At 41.2% G+C, this 22,040-nt stretch overlaps 1 protein-coding gene and 1 long non-coding RNA gene across 2 annotated transcripts; both read right to left on the reverse strand.

Annotated features, from left to right (window-relative positions):
- Positions 1 to 11,334: 11,334 nt before the first annotated feature.
- LOC108882331 (uncharacterized) lies at positions 11,335 to 14,698 on the reverse strand. Its single transcript, XR_007812756.1, has 3 exons — positions 13,813 to 14,698; positions 13,287 to 13,318; positions 11,335 to 12,520 (listed from the first exon to the last, which is right to left on the reverse strand). It is a non-coding gene; the product is annotated as an uncharacterized LOC108882331 (long non-coding RNA).
- Positions 14,699 to 18,921: 4,223 nt separating this feature from the next.
- LOC108882326 (sodium/potassium-transporting ATPase subunit beta-2-like) lies at positions 18,922 to 21,989 on the reverse strand (the record flags this gene model as incomplete). Its single annotated transcript, XM_051069606.1, is given in 8 exon segments — positions 18,922 to 20,262; positions 20,495 to 20,590; positions 21,046 to 21,105; positions 21,187 to 21,275; positions 21,278 to 21,311; positions 21,406 to 21,488; positions 21,585 to 21,706; positions 21,860 to 21,989. Coding segments are annotated over 8 exon segments (779 nt in total), but the record flags the coding sequence as incomplete, so codon positions are not given.
- Between the last annotated feature and the right edge of the window lie 51 nt (positions 21,990 to 22,040).

Here is a 22,040-nt window from a genome sequence, read left to right on the forward strand (position 1 = left end):
TATACCTTTGCTTCAAAGAGCAGTTGTAGTGGAAACAGTAATAAACTAGTCAAATCAATAAAATGTACCAACATTTACTAATCACAATATATTGTGAAACAGGATGTAAATATATAATAATGGTGCTGTCTTTACAAATAAAGTAATAACTATCTATCTGTATAGATCGCAAAAAAAAATTGGCAAGAACAAAAAAATGATATGAAAGTGAAAGGACAGAATAAAGTAAATAAAAGAAATGGAAACTTAACATGAAACTAAAATTAAACTTATTTTTTAAAAATCAGTGTTTTACCTGACTTCCAAAATAAAAGAGAGGGTATACAGATTGTTAATGTTAATTGATTCAGACTTTCAAAATAAGAGTCAAAGTACAGATTGTTAATGGCAATTCATTCAGCTGGATGGTTTACACTAAAACCAATTTGATGTAAAGCAAACAAATCACAGTATTTATCCCTTTGTCTCCAAATGTACATATTTCCTATGTGAATTAGCTGGACATTGTAAAAGACATTTATTGATTTTATTTTGACAGAGGTGACTGTTTTGGCACAAACTGTGTCTGCCCCCTTTTAACTAAGACACATAAATAAAAATAATAATGATAAAATAATAAAATAAAATCAAAGTATATGCTTTGTCTATGTGTTTCAAGACAAAGCCGAGTCTCAGTATAATTACAATCAGTCCTAGGCATGTGTGCTCTATGTGCAAAGGATCCGTTGTAAGGAAACTGTAAACTCTTTTTTTTTTTTTAAACACATTCTCATGAGTCTTTTAAGGTTTAAAATATAAAAAGTTAAAACAGTGACTTGGGCTGTCAGTGAGTCTTCTTATCAAACACAACATGTAATAGAATAAATAGTAACTAAAGGCAAACCACAGGCATTAGTCTATAATAAAATGATCTTTTTAAGCTGCTCTGTAACACCTCTCTAAGGCAGGGCTGATCAACGTATGTTACCATCAGTCATCATCTGTGTAGGCATCTCTCTGTCACTCATTCTATGAAGGTGCTACAGTAGGCACAGAGCCCAAATCATACTGTGTGGGTTAAAAACTGCAGTGAGGATTCATGGGTAAATATCAAATGAATGCAGTGTGACAGGATAGGGCAACAACAAATGTAACATATTTTATGCTCATAAACAGATGAAGGGTGACACATTTGTGAACCCAGAGCTTTTGACATTAGAACATGGAGTACATGGTGTCTTTTGTTGGACAGCATTGATCTCAGTGGTTTCTACACAGAATTGTTCAGCCTTACCACCAAAGGCTTCTCACACAGTGGTTAGACTTGATCTAATGTGCTCAGTAGTTCATGACTCAACAACTCCAGCAGAGCTCCACTGTCATATCATATCAACATGATCAGTTCAGGTGTATGTTATCCAACATTTGAATGTGTTTTTCAAAGTGTAATTCACCTGTGTGACTTCAGGTGAGAGGAGTAACATGGGAACAATCACGTCATTAGACAAGGCCCATGTGAAAACCCTGAGCTTCAGTTTCACACACATTTTACCACTGGAGTTCTAAACAGTGTAGGACTCATGTCTGTACCCAGAGCTTTAGATTAGATCAAGGCTAAGAGCACAAATGTGAGAAACCTTTAACATACATAGCAGCTGACACCCCACACTAATGATTAAGATGACTACAACCTGTCCTCTTTGGTCTGTTCTTTTTATCTGTTGATGAGGAGACAGGTAAAGGGAGTGGAAGGAAAGGATGGAAACAAAAAGAAGGAAAGGATGAACTAAAAAGGAAAGGAATAAATTCTTATGAGATGCAGAATAAACATATCTCAGTTGGGTAGAGGTCAACAGTCCAAAGATCCTTTAAACTGCAGAGCTGTTTTCAGAGACACAGTCATTCTGTCCAGGGTTCATAGTTTGTTATATTATCTTTTAGTGAAGGGATCTACTCTGTTGCCCCCGCTGAGAGAATATTCCAACTTGATCATCAGGAGGTTTGGTATGGCAGGAGTAGGAGAATAAAACTGCTGCCTTTAATACATGCTAGAGGACGAGCTTAATGTTGCAGAGAGGAAACACTGTCACTCTCCACAAAAGTGCAGTGACAACTGATGTGCAGCTTTGTGTGTCCTTGCAGCAGTGTGTCTGATCACATGCCAAAGGAGCAAGGCTCTGTGACGATGTGAGGGCAGGAAGAGGAAGCTGATCCTGACAAGAGAAAACACAAAGATGTTGGTCCTTGAAATAAAACATCTGACAAAGTCATATCGTACATGATAATCAAATACCTTGAACACTACTGCAGGACAATAACAGACGTCTGTCCAGTGCCATCTCACATAGTTCACTAGCTTGTGGAGCTGTGCAGTGGTCTCTACTGTGAAGTGGAGAATCACAGTGAAGGAAGACCTGAAGGAAGAAGTTCATGTACATAACTTTATTAAACTCCTAACTGTGACATAAAAGTCAAGAGCAACAGTATTACTGTAATATGAACAGATGAATGAACAAACATCAAAAAGTCCTGTTATATGACAAAAACCAACCATACCTTCTGCTCTGTTGTGAGGAAGCCTGAGCACTGAGGAGGAACAGGGTCTCTGTGTGGTCCAGCACTGATGACTCTGCTGTTGATCAACAGTCAGGATGGTGCTGTGATGACTGGTCTGTGGCAGGATGATGTCTTGGCTGTAGTCAGCTGATCCAGTGTCTGAGAGTCACAGAGAAGGTGAGGCGAGGGTTGGCAGGAGTTCTCTCATCGTCTGCTTTGAAGAAAGACTGGGACTGGCAGGAAGTAGAACATGTCTCTGTGTGGTCCAGTACTGATGGGTCCACCTCAGACTGACAGTTAAGATGGTGTTGTGGTGTGTGGTCAGTGGCAGCAGGATGACAGAGGGCACTGGGACATTGGGTGGATGGAAATGTGGGGTATCAGCTGGTAGGTATCAGAAAGTGTGTGTTACATTGAGAACACACACTTTCTGATGTATTCCCAGTGTTGACAGCTGTGTACAAAGCTGTACTGCTACAGTGCAGTACAGCTTTGTACACAGAAACATGTACATGTATATATACACTGTAATGCTGTATATATACATGTACATGTTTCAGTAGCTGTATAGAACTGCTGTGTTTTTAAGCAGTTGTATGGTTGTAGAACTGCTCAGCTTTACAGCAGTTCTATACAGCTACTGAAAGTTTTGGCCTGTGTATTTACCAACCCAGACCCAAAACCCACCCTGATAAATACACAGGCCAAAACACAAGGGAAGCACAACTCACTGAAACATAGTTACCTGAAAGACTATATGACCTATAACATTATCCAATACTCTTAACAGTCCTGATTACCAAACCAATGTTACCAAACCAATGTTACCCATGACACGAAATCTACCAATATATTGTTAACCAGTAAAATTAGATTTCCTTTACATTAGTTCAACAACAATGTTACCTAAAAACTAGAACATGACTCTCACTGAATTTACCTTACCTTACTCACTGGAGGAACCTGAACAGAATACATCACTGTGACTATATTTTACCAGGTGACATACAAAGACAGTGTTATGGTTGAGGGATAAAAATGATAAGCACTTTGTCAAACATTGTTATATTCCTCAAGCAACAAAGAAGCCTTGCAGTTTGTTATTTTATAGGGGTCCTCTGGTCCTCCCTCCCTCCCTCACAGTCTCAGTGAGGCTGGAACAGCCTGTGGTCCGGCTCTATAGAGGACCCCCGAACTGAGATCATATTAAACTGATATGACTGTCTTCTCAAACCAAACTATTATTAGAACATTTAACTCTCTTTCATCATTATCACTTAGTCTATACTCCACTGTAGTATGCTTTTTAAAACTCACTGTTTTGCTTACCATAACCTTTCATTACCTTTCTTTACCTTTCAGACTCAGCTGACAGTACACAGTACACAGGGTCGTGATAGCTGTAATAGGTTTTCATCACACCAGAATGGAGACATCTCTGTGGTTGTGAGATGAAGATCAGGTCCAGCAGTGTGTTCTTCTCTGTGGTTGCAGCAGTGATGAGTTGTGTGTATCCTCTAGACTCAAACAGCTCCAGTATTGGTTTGCTTGCTCTGGATAAAAGATTCTCGTTAAAGTCACCACAGACAATGATGGGATGACAATCCAGGATCTCCAGTGAGTCCAACAGGCTGCTCAGGTTAGACAGGAATGATCTCATACAGTAGTCTGGAGGTCTGTACACAGCTGCAATCAGTGCACTCATGGAAACTTCAACCTTCAAAGCCACAAACTCAAGGTCAGTTACATTATGAACATACAGTTTCTCATGAACCTGAATGTTGTCTTTGACATAAACAGCAACTCCACCACCACTTCTGCTGGCCATCTGTGGGAACTTTGTGTAGGACAGGTGTCTGTTGCGTTTGAACATGTTGTAACCTTGTAGGAGCCCTGTAGGTGAGTTTCTGTGAGACACAACACATCTGCTAGACACAGTTCATGATGGCTCTTTGTGTCATTAACATGAGACGGCAACCCTTCTGTATTGTGGTGAACAATGGTCAGAGAGTCAGGCCTGCTCAGTGTTTGTGTGATATGAAGAAGAGGCATCATGTCGTCCAAACTGACTTGTCTCATGTTCTCCAGTGCTGCAGTGATTTCTATGTTGGCGTAGATTTTACTCTCATCCATGTCCAGTAGGTGCAGTTCATCTACTTGTCTGTTAGTAGCAAAAATGTGCAGGACATCAGTTGGACAAAGTTGTGGTTCAGTGACAGCTTGTGACAGCAAAGCTCTGTCTGTGTCAGACAGCTCATCAGACTTTTCCTTCACACGGATCCTGTTCAACATCTCTGCAAAGGCAACATCATCTTTCTGTTGCATAATCTCAGTCAGAGTGATCATCTGAAAGTGTTCCTGCCACAGGTCAGTCTGTGATGGGTCGTACACACAGAGGTTTAGACTGTCGCACTGGTGGGAGCTGATAAAAGTCTCCAACTGCAATTACTGACATTCCTCCAAAGGGTTTCTGACTGCCTTTATCTGTTTGAGTCTCACATCCACGTAGGCAAAGAGGAGCTTTGACACCATAGACACTTCATCAGTGATGATGATTTCAGCATTTAGAAGTTCTGCTCTGACCTCATCCAGCTGATCACCCAGTCCTACAAATGGAGGTTTCAAACTTCTCAGCAGCTTGAGGAGAGAGTGCAGTGTAGTGCCAGATATATTAAAGGCTGCAGTTCCAGTGAAAGAAGTCAACAGGACAGTGGGCCTTGATATGTCAGCCTCTTCAGCATGTCTGGGCAGTTTGCTCAGTATCTTAGATGCCTCTGAGTAGATGCATTTGATGAGATGTGACTTCCCTGTGCCAGCACCACAGTTGATGTAAAAGAACAGCTGCTCTGGATTCAGACCACAAACACATTTTATGCACCAGTCTCTCACTGCATAGAATACACAGGCCTGCTTCTGGTTCAGATTCTGGTACATGTGACGTAAAACCACAGGATCAGTGACAGGGGGTTCTCTGATAGCTCTGGCCTCTGTTTCAGCATTAGCCTGTCGACTGTAGTCTGGGACATTTTCTTGAACATTGTCATGATCTGGCTCTGCTGCCTCCAGTCCATAGATACACTCCAACCTGTCTGCTTCAGATTCAGGTGCCAGGTTACACCATTCATCAATCAGTCCTCTGTTCTCCTCATACTCTTCAACAGCTTCCTCAATCTCTTTACTGTTCATTTCATAATTGTCTTTGTTTGGTTTGACAACGTCTCTGACGGGCTCAGGAAGGTCAGAACCAGGCAACTGCACGTAGCCGCTGTTATAGAAGGACTCGTACGTGGGTAAGAAAGGCCTTTTCAGTTCCTGATCTGAGCGGTAAGGAATGTATAGTTTTAGAAGTGAAATCTGATGACGGCAGGCTTATCATTTTCAAATCCCATGTCATTTAGCAGGGAAAAACATTTTTACCTTTTCTCTGCTGACAAACCTGCATGTGGACACAAAGTCAGCCACACATCTGTTCAAACTCTGCTGTTTCAGGTCTGGATTTGTATTTGTCGGTCAAAGATGTCATCCACACATTTGAACACTCTGCTGTTGTGCTCTCCAGGTACGAGAGGGGGCGACTCATTTTCAGTGGGTTGTCATCTGTTGTGTGAACACGACAGCAGTGAACACTGTTTCATGTGAAGGCCACAGGCACGGCTCACACACTCCTGAGCACTGATCTCTCTCTTTTTGGAATAAGCCTGCATGACCTCTCTCATCTCATCACATTCATTGACATGGTCCCTGTTTGAGTTCTCAATGACTGTTTGAGGTACTCAGACAGTTTAGACTCTTGCTTTGTTATGTAGCTGGTGAGGTACATGATGCATGAATATGCATTGAGAATGTAACTGACATCAATATTAGCATCCCAGGCCTCAAGTAGATGTGGATTATATCCATTTACCCAGCAGTCCTTTGGGTCACGTTTCAGTATCACAGCACAGGATTTGTTTATCTTCTGCAGACACTGGTGATACTCCTCGACTGTTAACTGACATCGAGCCAGGAGCTGCTCCAAACTCAGGGAGGCACTTTCAGGTTCATTCAGCAGCTGGTTGAGTGGTCTGAGCTTAGTCTTTGCTGTTAGCAGGTCCAGTGCAGCATCATCATCATCATCATCATCATCATCATCATCATCATCATCACCATCATCATCATCATCATCATCACCATCATCATCATCATCATCATCACCATCATCATCATCACCATCATCATCACCATCATCATCATCACCATCATCATCATCATCACCATCATCATCATCATCATCATCACCATCATCATCATCATCATCATCATCATCATCACCATCATCACCATCACCATCATCATCACCATCATCATCATCATCACCATCATCATCATCATCATCATCATCATCATCATCATCACCATCATCATCATCATCATCATCATCATCATCATCATCATCACCATCATCCATCATCATCATCATCATCATCATCACCATCATCATCATCATCATCATCATCATCATCATCATCATCATCATCATCCCATCATCATCATCCATCATCCATCATCCATCCATCATCATCATCATCATCATCATCATCATCATCATCATCATCATCAGGTCTGACGATCATTGTCTTTCTGCATGGTGGTTTGGGAAATCCAAATCTACAACCAGAGCCCAGACTTCTGAAACATGTCTTTGAGTGGTTTTTACTGTGCATTTGAACCTCTTTGACTTTCTGATGCAGTGCAGGTTGTCTGTGTGGGTCAGGCAGCTCAGCTGTGATGTATCTGGACACAAAGTCACACACAGTCTGGTCATCATCCTCCTCAAACACAGGTGCACCTTCTACCCATATGAGACAGTGAATGTGTGGACTCCCTCTGTGCTGAAACTCATCTCTGGGGCTGAGCAGGAGACAAGAGCAGATCTCTGAATAACGCCTCAACACACTTATCAAACATGAGCATGGCTGTCACAGGGTTACTTCTCAGTATGTCACATGACCAGTCAAGCCCTTCAAAATCAACATCCTCTCCTTGCTGCCTCTTTATCACCTCGATCACTTCAGGCCAACGCATTTCAGCTGCTGAGAAAGTGCAGAAGAATGTGGGTTAGGGTTAGGCTTTCCTTTCCTTAGCTGTACTGTCATGCTGGAAGTAGCCAAGTGTATTTCAGTCACAAACTGTGCAAAGAACAGGTAGTTTGTGTCTCTGGCAAAACGATCATCAACACAGAAAAGTCTGGCTTTGAAATAACTGCCTGGTGATACTTTAATCAATCTCTTTTCATCCAGTGTGTTTTCACCTGTAGGGAGCTGAAAGCCATGGCCTCCAGTTTAGGTGTTTTGAAAAAGCCAACTGGACTGTTTCTCTCAGCGGGGGCAACAGAGTAGATCCCTTCACTAAAAGATAATATCTCCTCTGCAACATCAGTGGGCTGAAGGCATGAGTCCAGTGCAAATCCACCATTGGGCAGGTCTCCTTCTTGTTCTGAGTCATCTCTATCATCACTCTGCTCTTTTGGCTGTTCACCATCACAGGACAACATGTCAGCATCCTGCTCATTATCAGGCTCATGCTCTGCCTCATGAAGTGCATCATTGTCCAACCTGTCAGTTTCCATCAGATCATCATCATCATCATCATCATCATCATCCTCATCATCAGGGAGTGTGGGGTCACACAGCTCAGCCTCATCTCTGATACTTATGTCCTCATACTGTGGGTGAATGTGTTTCAGTTTATTCAGGGCCTGTAGCAGTTTAGACCAGGTGACAGTCTGGAACAGCTGATGACCTCTGTAACACAGTTGTCTCTTCAGTTTGACTCTCAGGACTTGAGACTCACTTCTCAGTCTGGGTAACGCTTCAACTGTTTCCTGCACCTCAGATGGGACACACACCATATTACCACGTATTGCTCTCTGTCTGCCTTTGGGAAGTGGGATGATCTTAGCAAATGGAAAACACTTCAGATCAGATGTCTCTCCAAATGTTGAGGTCACACAGCTCAGGTGGAATATCAACCAGCTCCATGTTGTTGGCTACAGCCAGAGAGGGCATGGCTCCTTTTTAAGATGATCATGACAGGTGTGACAGATCCATTCATCCTTTCTCTCATCAGGAACTTTACACTGTTCATTTCTGCAGCCGTCATCACAAACATGAACATATTTTCCTGTCAGACATTCAGCAGCCACTTCTGCATTTTTGACATAATCTGACCTTTGACCTTTGAGTTTCACCTGGTTCTCAAATGAAGCTTTATGACAGACAGTGCAGACGTAAGTGGGGCCGGCATTTATATGTGATCTGAAAACAGATATGGCCTCTTTGATCAAACTGTGGTCACTTTCTGGGGTTTGTCTGTTTATCCGTCTGTATTTCCTCTTTATCTTCATGGCACATCTCATGTTGTGCAGAATTTTAAATGTAAGATTGTTGTTATATCTGTCTCGCATTATCAGTTTCATCAGTTGTCTGTGTCTTATCCTGAAAGATTGATGATGTGCGTGACGCTGAGTGACATAAGATCACTGCCTCTGCCTGAATTCTTCATTTTCCCTCTATCTTTTGGTTATATACTGTTTTTGTTTCTGTCTGAAATTGACATTATCTCTGTATTGTTTAGTAAAGTACTGATTTTTTTCTGTCTGAAGTTGAAATTTTCTCTGTATATTTTGGTGAAGTACTGTTTTTGTTTCAGCCTGAAGTTTAAGTTTTCAGAGTACCGTCTGTTGATGTTTTTGTTTCTGTCTGAAGTTGGAATTGCTGTGATAGCGGTTGGTGATGTACTGCTGTTTCTCTTGTCTGAATCCTTCATTACAGTATTTGTTGCTTGAATCAGATTTCTTTTTGGCTCTATATGATTCATTAGAAGAATACTTTTCCTTCTCTTTTCTTTTCTTTTTGGTGCTTTCCCTGAGATCATTAGTCTCCTCTGAAATGTTCTCCTTTCATTTTTACCAAGTTTGACCAGTTTAGAGGAGAGGTCATGTGACACTTTATCAGACAGATCACTGGCAGCAGGTTTTATCAGTGGAACAGTTGAGTTTGATTGACTGTGAGAAGCATCACATGCTGTGAAGGAAGTCAAAGTGAATTCACTCGATGGTCCAGGCTCAGTTTGGGTATCAGGACACATGACATGAACCTCTTGTTGACTCAAAGACAATGCAGTGATGTTAGTGGACAGGCTTTGAAATGTACTGTCAGAGAGACCAGTGACAACAGTGTTTATCTCTGGAGCATCACCCAAAACAGATGCTGATACAACAGGACTGGGAGTTGTAGTCTGAGTGTCTGGGATGGCTTCACTCTGATTGGCTGTGTTCTCACTGTCAAACTCCACAGGCTTCAGCTCATAGTTACAGGTGGACTGTGTACCAAAGCTCTTGTGACACATTCTGATCCTGTCAATCATGTCACTGAGACGTGTGAATGTCACCATGACAGCTTTACCAGCAAACAGTGACGGCAAACCATCCTCTCCTCTGGGGTGTGGCTCAAAGAAACCGTACCTGCCTGATCTGGTTCTGAACACTGCCATACACAACCCTGTCATCAACAGCAAGGCATACTGCACATGTGACAGCAGACAGCTCAGTCCAGCCTCCAGGTCCAGAAAACTGTCCACAGCTCCAGGTAAAGGATCTCCTAATGTGCCGTACCGGGAAAGTAGTGTTTTGTCAGCATGAACCACGTGTCTGCGCGCTGGGACTAAATCTGGGAGCTCATCAGTGGTGAGGTGAGCGTGCTGAGGAAACATCTGTCTTACCTGTTTATACAACACGTTACCTTTATCCAAAACACAGTCAAGGTCTGTGCTGGTGATGTTTTCATTCTCATGAAGGAATGCTAGAAAGGTGAGAGAGTTACAGGTACACTGCTGGTTTCTGTATCTGCTGTATTTAATAGAAGCCTGGCTGCAGGACGCTCTGACACGTTGTTCACCAGGCTGATCTCCCACGTTCACACTGTCTGTATGAGGAGGTCCTGCTACACATGAAGCATCTCTCTGACGCTGTGTCTGTACCTGAAACATGGTGTTCACCTCTGTGCTTCACCTGCTGCCTCTGAACAGACTCTGCTACACACAGAGTTTCACTGTGACGTCCTCTCTTCACAACGTCAGCGTACGATACCTGTGGTACACACACTGCATCACGTTGACCTGCCTGGTTCACAGCTTCAGCAGGAGACACCACAGACTCTCTCACCAAGTCTCTGCTCTGAGGACCAGGACCTTCTGCTTGTTCACATGGTGCTGCACACTGAGACTCCCTCTGCTGCTGCCACTGTAGCTTTGTAGCCTGAGACCTTTTACTCTTCCTTGGCATCGTTGTTGTTCTCCAAAACCACTTATCACTCTCTTATATATATTTACACAAACCAGACACTAACAGTGCTATCAGGGACTTTGTTTCAATGTTTAGACCAATGAAGACAAAAGATAAATCAATTCCCACTGTATTTATGTGAATATTTCACTTCACACCAGAGAACAATAAAATAACTTTTGATCAAATTGGTTTCAAAATGACTGTTGAGATTAAATTATAAATCACTCACAGTATGGACTGTAAGACAGATAAACCTCTGTATAAAAGTTAATGCTCTGGACTGTTGACTTTGTAGATTTCAGTTACAGTAGGTCTCTAATTATATAGACAATGCACAGATATAGATTATAGAAATGACTGTAACAAAGTTATTTTTAAAACAAGCTCTTTCAAATCTGTGGATGATGTGTTCAATTTAAACACCTGAGTTTTAAGTTGACACACTAAAGATTAATTATATATGATTCAATTTCAATTCAGCTTTTCAAAATGTAGTTAATGGAGTAATCCACTGCTTTTAGACTTTTAATATTAATTTTACTATTCAAAATCAGAAACACAGTGTGGTAGTGTGGTGTGAGACGAGTGGATTCAGCCACGTGTTGATTCAGTCAGGAACGTTGAGTCTGCAGACCAGGACCAGCAGCCAGTCCAAATGAATCCAGGTGTTCCTTACAGATGTCTTTCAGTTTATTGACGTATCAACAGGTTAAACAACAACAAAACACTTGTACACACTGAATATTAGAAAAAATGTAGTTGTGGACAAATATTTTCAGTCAACACAAACCTGAGTACAAACCTCTGAGTAGCAGTCCACAATGAATCAACAGGAACAGACTGAGGTCTAGATACAGTGCTCTTATACTTGAAAAGTTTTTCAATCTAATTAGTTTTGATTTATATGAATGTATATTTATCTCAAGAATGAAATAACTTAAAATAAGCACTCTATTCTTATATTAATGTATTTGCAGATGAAGAATGTTTTTAGTTGATCTCTGTACAATGAACTGATTCTTAGGTACAGATGTGGTTTTGACTTCAGTTAATAATTATTGTTTCTATATATTTCCCACAGAGAAATGTGATGTTTTATTCTGTACAATAATGTATTCAGGAATATAGTATATAGTAAAGTATTATTTGTGTCAATCCATTATGACAAAAATGAAACTGCTTTAATTGAATGACCAGAGAGATTTTTTTAAAAGAGCAGTTTACTCAATTATTTAGATTAATTATTTTTCTACAACAAATGTTTTAACTATATATGTGGAAAATCAGGTTGTTGCCAATTTGTAGAAAATATCAAACTAAGGACAGAGGAGAGGAGAGAGAAGAGATTGTGTGAGCAGAGACTCACAGACCCAAACAACACAATGACAAAGCTCAGCAGAAACCTTCAGTTCATAAAATATAGTTTATAGAAACAATCATCGACCCAGATCAAAGATGCTCCAAAAATATCTCCATTTACCCAAAATGAGATAGAGAGGACAGAAGGGGTACAGAAGATAGAAATGAGGAGATGGGACAGGAGAGATAGATTGGCTCAAAATTAGTGTTGAGTTGAGATGGGACAGGAAAGTGGTGTGTGACCCCGATAGCCCCGTCAGGTCAAGAGTAGAGGGTAGAGGTTGGCACACAGCTGGACACCTATAAGACAGGAAGAAAACATCCATTAGACAGCTGTTTCATTTAAATACATTAAATTCATTTGTATTTGAAATGTATACGTATGACTGTATCATATTATGAGCAGCATGAGTACCATCGTAAAGTGCATTCACAAAGTATTCAGACCCTTTCAATTTTTCCAATTCTATTAAATTGCAGCCTCATGTTTATGTGGAAAAAAAAACAGGATCTTAGACAGTTTAGCAGGATGCCTCCTCTAAAGGTTTCAAACTTCCTGTAAGTAAGAACTGCAAAGACCACTGTGGTCTTGGGAACTTTCAGTGCAGCAGAATGTTTTTGTAGCCATGTCACAAGACTTCTCTCTACACAATCTGTCTCTGAGCTCTGCAGACAGTTCCTCTGACATCATGGCAGCAGTCAGACCTTACACCGACAGGTGTGTATCTCTCCAAATCAGGTCCAGTCAGCTGAATTTACCACAGGTGGCCTCAATCAGCACAGTCAAGGTGTAGAAACATCTCAAAGATGATCCAGAGAAATGGGAGGAACCTGAGCTTCAGTGTCACAGCAAAGGGTCTGAATACTTCTGTCAATGTGATATTTCACATTTCTGTTTCAGCAGATTTGCAACTAATTTCTAAAAGTCTCTTTTCATGTTGTCATTATGTGGTACTGAGTGTAGACTGATGAGGGAATTATTTTACTTTAGCATAAAGCTGTAACATTACAAAATGTGAAAACAGTGAAGGGATCTGAATATTGTACGAATGAAGTGTGTACTTACGTTTAAGTCTCCAAGGAGCCACCAACACAGATCTCAATCTGCAGTTAGAGACAGGGAATGGAGACGCAAGAGGAAGTGGGAAGAGAGAAAGACAAGATTTCCAGACATGTTATTTGGATGCAGCAGATGTAAACTGTAAATCTCTGTTGATTAGAAAGTTGATTAGTCTATTTATTGTCTAAAGTATGTTTCCTACTTTAGTTAAGAAAAATGATAATTCAGGTGTTAACTTACAGTCAGAGTCAGTCCAGAGAAATCACCAGTGATGGTCCACAGTTGAAGACAGGACGGAGGAGGAGAAAGAGAGAAGAGGAGGGACACATTTTATTGTCATGTTTATAATGTATTGATTGTTAATATCCCTCTGTTGTCAAAGAGAAAAAATAGCACGGTACACAAAATAAATAATCACCTAGTGTGGATCATGTGCAAATGTCAGCTTTATAAAGATAAGATCTAAGAATATTATAGACAGACAAGTTATCTGGATTATTGTCAAATATTATTACAATATTTCTACACTTACCAACCAAAGCGCAATTCCAAATCAGCCTTCTCTTTAGTCTAGGAGAGGAAACAATATGTTAGTGTCTTCAGCGTGTGTGGTTAGTGAGGTAAACTAGCAGACCTACAGTCAAGACACACACACGCTTCAGCTCTAAGTCAGTTCTATGTAATATTATCAGCATCATGTGCTAGAGGTTTATATCCTCAGTGTCAAATTCATCATGATTGGTAGAGCAGATGCACTGAGTCACTGATGAACTACTGAGTATACAGCTGACTGACAAATCTGTCCTGAATAAAGCAATATAGCGAGAGACAGATCTGGCGGGACTTTTGACCACATCAAAGTGTAATGGCGGTGCGTCTGAGTGCAGGCTAACGGCTAACGGCTGTATATAACGGCTGGTAAGAAGTTAGCCAGAGACTAGCATCGACTGTGTTCAGAATTCATAAAATATATATTTAAAAAAATCACAAGTTACTGTGAAGGTGGGCAGTTGAGTTAAAAAATGGGATATAGGAAAGGTTTGTCATTTACCCTTAATAAACCGTGACCCTGTTGCTTTTTGATTGCTAACCGGCAAACTGGGTTAAACGGCTGTACCACCATTAACAAGTTGCTAATATTAACACGCTAACATTTTATTAATGCTTCAGCAGTAAAATGTTTTAAACGTTTCTCGTATAAATACTTGTCGTATCTGAATTCTGTGTGAGTTAGAAACTATTCGTAATATGATTGTTCAATGCCAAACCACTGCTTATGCCGTTTAAAAGTTGTGAGTTTGGAGAGACGCTGCTACTCACCTCAAAGACCGGAGAGCGGAATGGCGGCATCTTCGTTGTGGCGCAGTTACATTTTGGTGATGTGTTTAAAGGCCATCGGAAATTCAAATGAAAAGTCCGAAAGCTGGGTAAAAGTGGTGTTACATCTCTCAGTTCTTACACACAATTTACCCGTCAAAATACAAACTCTTTATACTCAGCATTTTCCATTTTAACTCTAAAACACTGCCAATGTTCTACCTACACACACTTATTTATTTTTTTAAATACATTTTTATTTTTTATTTTTTTATTTTACTTATTTACTTTATTAGAATACAACCACAAAACTCTGGAAAGGTCTATGCGGTATTAAAAAACGGAAGAAAAAAAATCTGAAAAAACAGCCTCTATACTTAAGCAATAGCAGGAAACTTGCCTCTTTTACACCTAAATGGAACATAACCCTAATTAACGTTATTGGTAACACCTGTATATATCAAAATGACTGCTGTGAAAAAGTCCTGTTACACCAGAGTTGTGCCAGAGATGCTTGAGCATTACATACACAAGTTGCATGAGTTGAACTCATTGTAAGCATGCATCTGCAGAATCAGAGAAATCAAGGGAGAATGGCCTTGATGAGAGAGGTGACCAAGATCCCAATTGTCAGTCTGTGGAGGTGGGAGAAACTTCCACAAAGACAACCATCACTGCAATACTCTACCGATCTGGGCTTAATGGCAAAGTGGTCAGATGAAGACTCACCTCAGAGAATTTGAGAACCATTTGAATAACTGATTTGTTAAAGATAAAGCTAAACTATTTTAGCATGTTGTACATGTTGACAGTTGAATACTTTGTTGCATAAAGTATGGAGAAGTAATTACAACCAAAAAGGGGCAGAGCAGAATTGGAAAAAAGCTAAATGCAGAATCAAAAGCAGAAAGAGTTGAAGAATGTTAAATTGGCATAAATGTAAAAAGGTTAATAGTTTAAACCTTGTGATAGTTAAATGGTTTCTGTAGCAGAAAGTATGCAGTAGTTACAACCCAAACAGGGCTGGAAGCACAAAGGAAAAACAGCTAAATGCAGAATCAAAAGTTGGAAGTTAAAATGTAAAAGAGGTAGAAACAGTTGAAAGGTAAAATCAGCTGAGGGTTTGACTCAGTTAAAATGGACAGAAAGAGATGTGAAGTCTTAAACACTGTTTAAAGATAATTCACCTCATCAATTACTGATCTGTGAGTAAGAGGAACCCATGTATCTTGTATTGACAGAAAAGTAAGTCAAGAGTTTGATAAACAGCACAGACATCAGAGATCAGCTGATCACAGTCACCTGTTTGAGTCCAACTGTACTCACAGGTTGCCATAGCAACATCAAGGTCTCAGCCTCTACAGAGTCAGATTTTGCTCTGCGCACCTCTTGAACTCCTCCTAATAATTCAAAAACTGTAAGTACTATCGATAAAATCTGGTGACTGCCAGCACCAGGAGACTTTACTGAACACAGACATGTGTTATTTGTGTAGATAAAGTGAAAAATGACCACAGTATGGCAGTTTAAAAACTGGCCTGCTGTGGCTGTTGTATGAAGACAGCTAAAATGGAGATGAATGGGGCAGTTGAGGGCTCCTCTTGGTGATCAGAGGCTGTTGCCTCAAAAACTGTAAATCGTATGGCTTAGGGAGTCACACTGTGTGAAAGAGCACAAAATTATCTACAATTTGAGGTATAAATTGTGTGTGAGAAGTGAAAGGTGTGGACAGGAGAAGAGCTGAAGCACAAAAATTTGAGGAAAAGTTGAAGGGCTGAAGGTCTGAGTGGTGGCAGTGACATCACCCACTCTGGCCAGCGTAATACACACCCATTATAAACTCAGACAATCTCATGAAATGAGCATGAAATATAAACTGCTGTCATTCAAAAACTGGACAAGATATCAAAAAGTTGAATGTAAGTTGAATAGCTGAACTTGTTGGGACTTGTTTAAAGTTTAAATGAAGTCTGTAGCATTAAGTATGACGAAGTAGTTAAGTTTCCCAGAGGAGGTGGTTTTAGGGGATTTGAACTCTCCCTCAATTCATTTGAATGGGAAAATATCTTTGAGAAAAAGCTTAATATTTCAAAAACTATAGATAATATTAAAAAGTTGAATGTAAGCAGGCATGTCCTCAAGAAGCTGAACGTTTTGATACTTGAACGGTTTCTGTAGCTCAAAGTATGTAGGACTAGTTAGCTGCTGAAGAATTGAGGGATCAGAAAAAAGAGGATTTCAATTCAAAGGCAGCAGCTACAGTGAGCTCTGAGCCCAGACAGCCACACAATACAGAGATTTGCTTCTGCGCATCTCTTGAACTCCTCCTAATAATTCAAAAACCATAACTCCTATTGATAAAATCAGGTAACTACCAGCACCAGGAGACTTTACTGAACACAGACATGTGTTATTTGTGTAGATAAAGTGAAAAATGACCACAGTATGGCAGTTTAAAAACTGGCCTGCTGTGACTGTTGTATGAAGACAGCTAAAATGGAGATGAATGGAGGAGCTGAGGGCTCCTGTTGCTGATCAGAGGCTGCTACCTCAAAAACCGTAAAACCTATGGCTTAGGGAGTCACACTGTGTGAAAGAGCACAAAATTATCTACAATCTGAGGTATAAATCGTGTGTGAGAAGTGAAAGGTGTGGACAGGAGAGGAGTTGAAGCAGAAAAATTTGAGAAAATGTTGAAGGGCTGAAAGCCAGAGTGGCAACTCTAGCCAGCGCAATACACACCCATTATAAACTCAGAAATTGCTAAAAATGAGCATGAAATATAAACTGCTGTCATTCAAAAACTGTACAAGATATCAAAAAGTTGAATGTAAGTTGAATAGCTGAACTTGTTGGGACTTGTTTAAAGTTTAAATGAAGTTTCTAGCACAAAGTATGCTGAAGTAGTTAAAGTTCAAAGAGGCTGAAGTTTTGAAGGATTTGAACATTCTGTCCATTCATTTGAATGGGAAAAAATTTGCAGAAAAAGCTGAATATTTTAAAAAGTATAAATAGTATAAAAAAGTTGAATGTAAGCAGGAATGTCCTGAATGAGCTGAACATTTTGGTGGTTGAATGGTTTTAATAGCACAAAGTATGTGGGAGTAGTTAGATGCCGAAAAACGTACGGAAGAATAAGTTTAATAAAGATTAGAAGAACAATAGTGTGAATGCTCTCAGCATTGACAGTGACAGTTGTTTCAGTCAGAGTGTGAAGGTCAAAGGTTAGAATTTAAAGTCATTTAAAGGACAAATGACTTTTGAGTTAAATAAATAAATCTGTTAAAACACAGTCAGATATTTCATCATGTGAAGTTGTTACAGCTGAAGCTAAAGTTAAATTATTTTACTTTCTGTTATTTACTGTTGTTTAATAAAAAATGTATCTGTTTTCTGTTTAAAGGTTTTCACATGAAGAACTGATGAACTAATGAATCTAATGAACTAATGAATCTAATGAACTAATGAATCTAATGGATGAAGTCAACCATCAGCTGAGCTGCTGAACTGAGCTGAAGCCAAAATAAAAGGTCAAAGGTCAGTGTGGAGTCCAGGTGAGAATCTTCAGGTAGGAGCTTCACTCTGACCTGATGACTGATTTTTATATTGATCAGGTTTGAACCTGATGTGTCTGTTCCCATGGTAACCAGGCTGAGGTCAAAGGTCAGGTTACTGTTAGCTCGTTAGCTCGTTAGCCTCAGCACAGTCAGTTAATGTCTCAGTGAGTGATTCAGGGACATGATGACGTTCAGCTTCTTCATTTCAACAGTTTCAACAGGTCTGGCTCATCGGAGATCCAGACTCCAGATTCCAGATTCCAGACTTTGTTCAGGTCTGATTTCATTTGTTCATGTTCAGGTGAACTGTGTTCAGTCTGATTCAGTGCAGTTCATCGTTCAGACACTAGAGGCCCCCTCCCCCTGTGGTTATGTAACTCTCCTCCTGCAGATGAACTTATGTAACACACACATGTCCAGGACCTGTCTGAGCCTCAGCATCCTGGAAAGTCCTGGAATATCTGAACCTGTTTTAATTCAGATTTCTTCTTTTGATTTAATGTGGTCCTCACACCTGTAGTTCTAACATCTGGAAGTGTTCCAGTTTGTAGTTCTAACATCTGGAAGTGTTCCAGTTTGTAGTTCTAACATCTGGAAATGTTCCAGTTTGTAGTCCTAACATCTGGAAATGTTCCAGTTTGTAGTTCTAACATCTGGAAATGTTCCAGTTTGTAGTTCTAACATCTGGAAAGGTTCCAATTTGTAGTTCTAACATCTGGAAAGGTTCCAGTTTGTAGTCCTAACGGCTCCATGAATCACTCAGAGGATTTTTTTCTGTTTAATTTCTTTGTTTTTTAATCATCTGTCAAACACAAGGAAACTTTCAGGCAGAAGAAATCAACCAATCACAAACAGGTAACAGCATGACATCATACAGCGGGACCACCTGATTGGCCGGTCACTCTTTAAAGACGATTGGTGGGGAGCAGTACAGGTGTGGGAGGGGCGTTTCCACGTGAGGTGAGGAGACGGTGTGAGCGTGTCATGTGGCCTGGTTGTCACGGTAACGGTCATCATGCTCAGCCTCCATTATGACGAAAGTAAACAAAAACAAACGTAAACAAATCAACAGAAAAAAACATGCGACTCTAACTCCTTAACTAACTCATTAACTAAACTCACTACCTCGTTAGGTCGTCCTCTAATTGATGATGTAATTAACTAACAAGCCAATCAGCTGCACTGACAGAGATAAACAGGTGAAAGAGGGAAAACAACAAAATATGACGTCAAACACAAACAATGTCACCACTAAAGTTAGATTCTGATTGGCTGAAACAAGGTGACCGAGGTTTAGACCAGATTCTGAAGTGGTTTGGGATCTGGTTTCTTCAGTGTTTATGATATGGTTCCTGGTTGCGGTCTCTGAACTGATAAAACCAGAATCCTGTGAACCTGTAAACTCTTTCTGAACAGCCAATCAGAGCCAGCCCAACCTAATGTTACAGCCAATCACAGCGAGTCGTACCTGACGTTTGTTTGATCTAAACTTAACGTAAAAAACAAAGTGACCATAAATAAATAAATAAATAAACAAGTGATAAATAAAGCTGTGGATAAATAAAGTGATCAGTAAACACATCAGCTGTGCGATCAATAGTTTGGTTTCTGATTCATGCAGATTGATTGATGATCGATCGTCTGTCGTTCTTCAGTCCGTCTTCAGTGGCAGTGACATCAGAGTGTGTGTGCGTGCTGATTGGTCGGTTTCAGGGTCGGGGGGAGGAGTTAAAGCTGCACTGACGGATCACGTGACAGAAAATTACAAAATACAAAACATTACTCAGCTACAGGGGAAGATTCAGTGTCAGTGAACGCATCATGAAGCTGGAGTAAGAACACAGGGAGACGGAGTGGACGGATTCATCAAACACCTGGATTAGTGCAGCATTAACCTGTGTGTGTGTGTGTGTGTGTGTGTGTGTGTGTAGATTTGTGTGTGTTTATTTGTCGTTGATCCGGAGCTTGAAGGAAACCCGTCCAGCGAACTTGTCCCGCTCGCTGCCGGCGCTCAGAGTGTTGGAGTTGATTTTACACTCGATGTTGATGTCGGTGTTCAGAGAGGCGTTCAGGAACTTCACGGCCACCAGCGGCTGAGTGTAGTTCACCTGAGACATTAAACACATCACATCAGTTGAGACGCTGACGTGGATCCACTGGATCTGATTCAGAGAATAAAACATCTCACTGCTGCAGTTTCATGGTCTGAGCTGCTGCTAAAGCTCAGGTTGTTTTTAGGAGACGGTGCCTTCAGGGTTCAGGAGGTTAAATCTACTGAACTGTGTGTGTGTGTGTGTGTGTGTGTGTGTGTGTTTGTGTGTGTGTGTGTGTGTGTGTTACCTGAGCTTTCTTGCCGTAGTATGGGTAGTACATGAGGTTGAAGGTCCCGTTGGGAGGATAATACTCCAACTGTCCGATCTTATCACTGTCCTCCCTCTGCACACACACACACACACACACACTGATCAATACCTTGTTTCTGATCATTCATCAATAACCTGCAGTGATGATGTAAATCCCTCCCCACAGATGGGACAGTGAAGGCAGCGCTCTGAACTGATTCATGTGATCACAGCCACACCTGCGCTCAGGTGTTTCCGTGGTAACCAGGTGTGCAGCTGTGTTTCTAACGTCTGGTTCTACGTTCTACTGCAGGTTCTACTGCAGGTTCTACTGCAGGTTCTACTGCAGCTCTGAGGTTCTACTGTTCTTACCCACTCATCCTTCCCACTCTGTAGCTCTGAGGATGAAGAGAAAGACACATGAGATGGAGACAGACAGACAGACAGACAGGAGGTTACAGACAGACAGGTGGTTGCAGACAGACAGGTGGTTTCAGACAGACAGGTGGTTGCAGACAGACAGGTGGTTTCAGACAGACAGGTTCAGACCTTGGCTCCACAGGTGACATAAGGAGACTGACCGTCCTTCCCCGGCAACATCCCGATCACCTGGAGAGACAGACAGGTAGAGAGACAGGTCAGTGTGTTTCAGGTTTGACTGTAGAGGTCAGAGGTCAGAGGTCAACGTACCCGGTTCAGTTTGATGAGGATGCAGGGCTGACCTCTGTCGTAACCATAGAAACGATCTGAGATCCCAGAACAGTTCGCCAACACGGTCGATTAAACTGACAGGAACGCTTCGGATTGTTCCTCACCTGTCCACAGACAGACAGACAGGTGGAGAGAGACAGACAGGTGAGCAGACAGACAGGTAGAGTGAGAGACAGACAGGCTGAGGTAGAGACAGACAGGTTTACCACTGTCCTCTTGAATGAAGTACTGATCTGGAGGACAGTTATCGTTGGTCTGAACCTGGTAGCTGTCGTTGTACGCTGCAGACAGACAGGTGGACAGACAGACAGTGTCAGACATGTCTGATATTGATCATGACTTTGATTAATTATTGATTGAAGTGTAAGGAGTCGTACGGGAGAGGAAGGTGTTGAGGTTGTGGACGAAGTCGTCCCAGCTCTCAGTCTCCGACACAGAGTAGGTGATCTCCAGCTGATCGCCCTTCGGACGGATCATCATCCCTGAAACAGGAAAACACCTCGTTAACAATCACAGTCTGACCCTCGTTAACCAATCAGAGTCTGAACCTCGTTAACCAATCAGAGTCTGAACCTCGTTAACCAATCAGAGTCCACCCGGTCCTGCCAGGCTTAGGTGGGGTTGGGGTGTTGGATGTGTTTGATGTGCTCACCTGGAGTGGCCAGAGCGGTCCTGCCAGGTGGGTTTGTAGTCGTCGAGCGTCAGCAGCATGATGTACATGGTGAGAGCAAACATCCCCGCCAGACACAGGTAGAAGACCAGGTAGAAGAGCAGGATCAGACCTGGGGGGGGGGTATTGTATTATACAGCACAGAACATTACATCCTCTCCTC

Source organism: Lates calcarifer, unplaced genomic scaffold, assembly GCF_001640805.2.
Source record: "Lates calcarifer isolate ASB-BC8 unplaced genomic scaffold, TLL_Latcal_v3 scaffold_58_122, whole genome shotgun sequence".
Lineage (NCBI taxonomy): Eukaryota > Metazoa > Chordata > Actinopteri > Centropomidae > Lates > Lates calcarifer.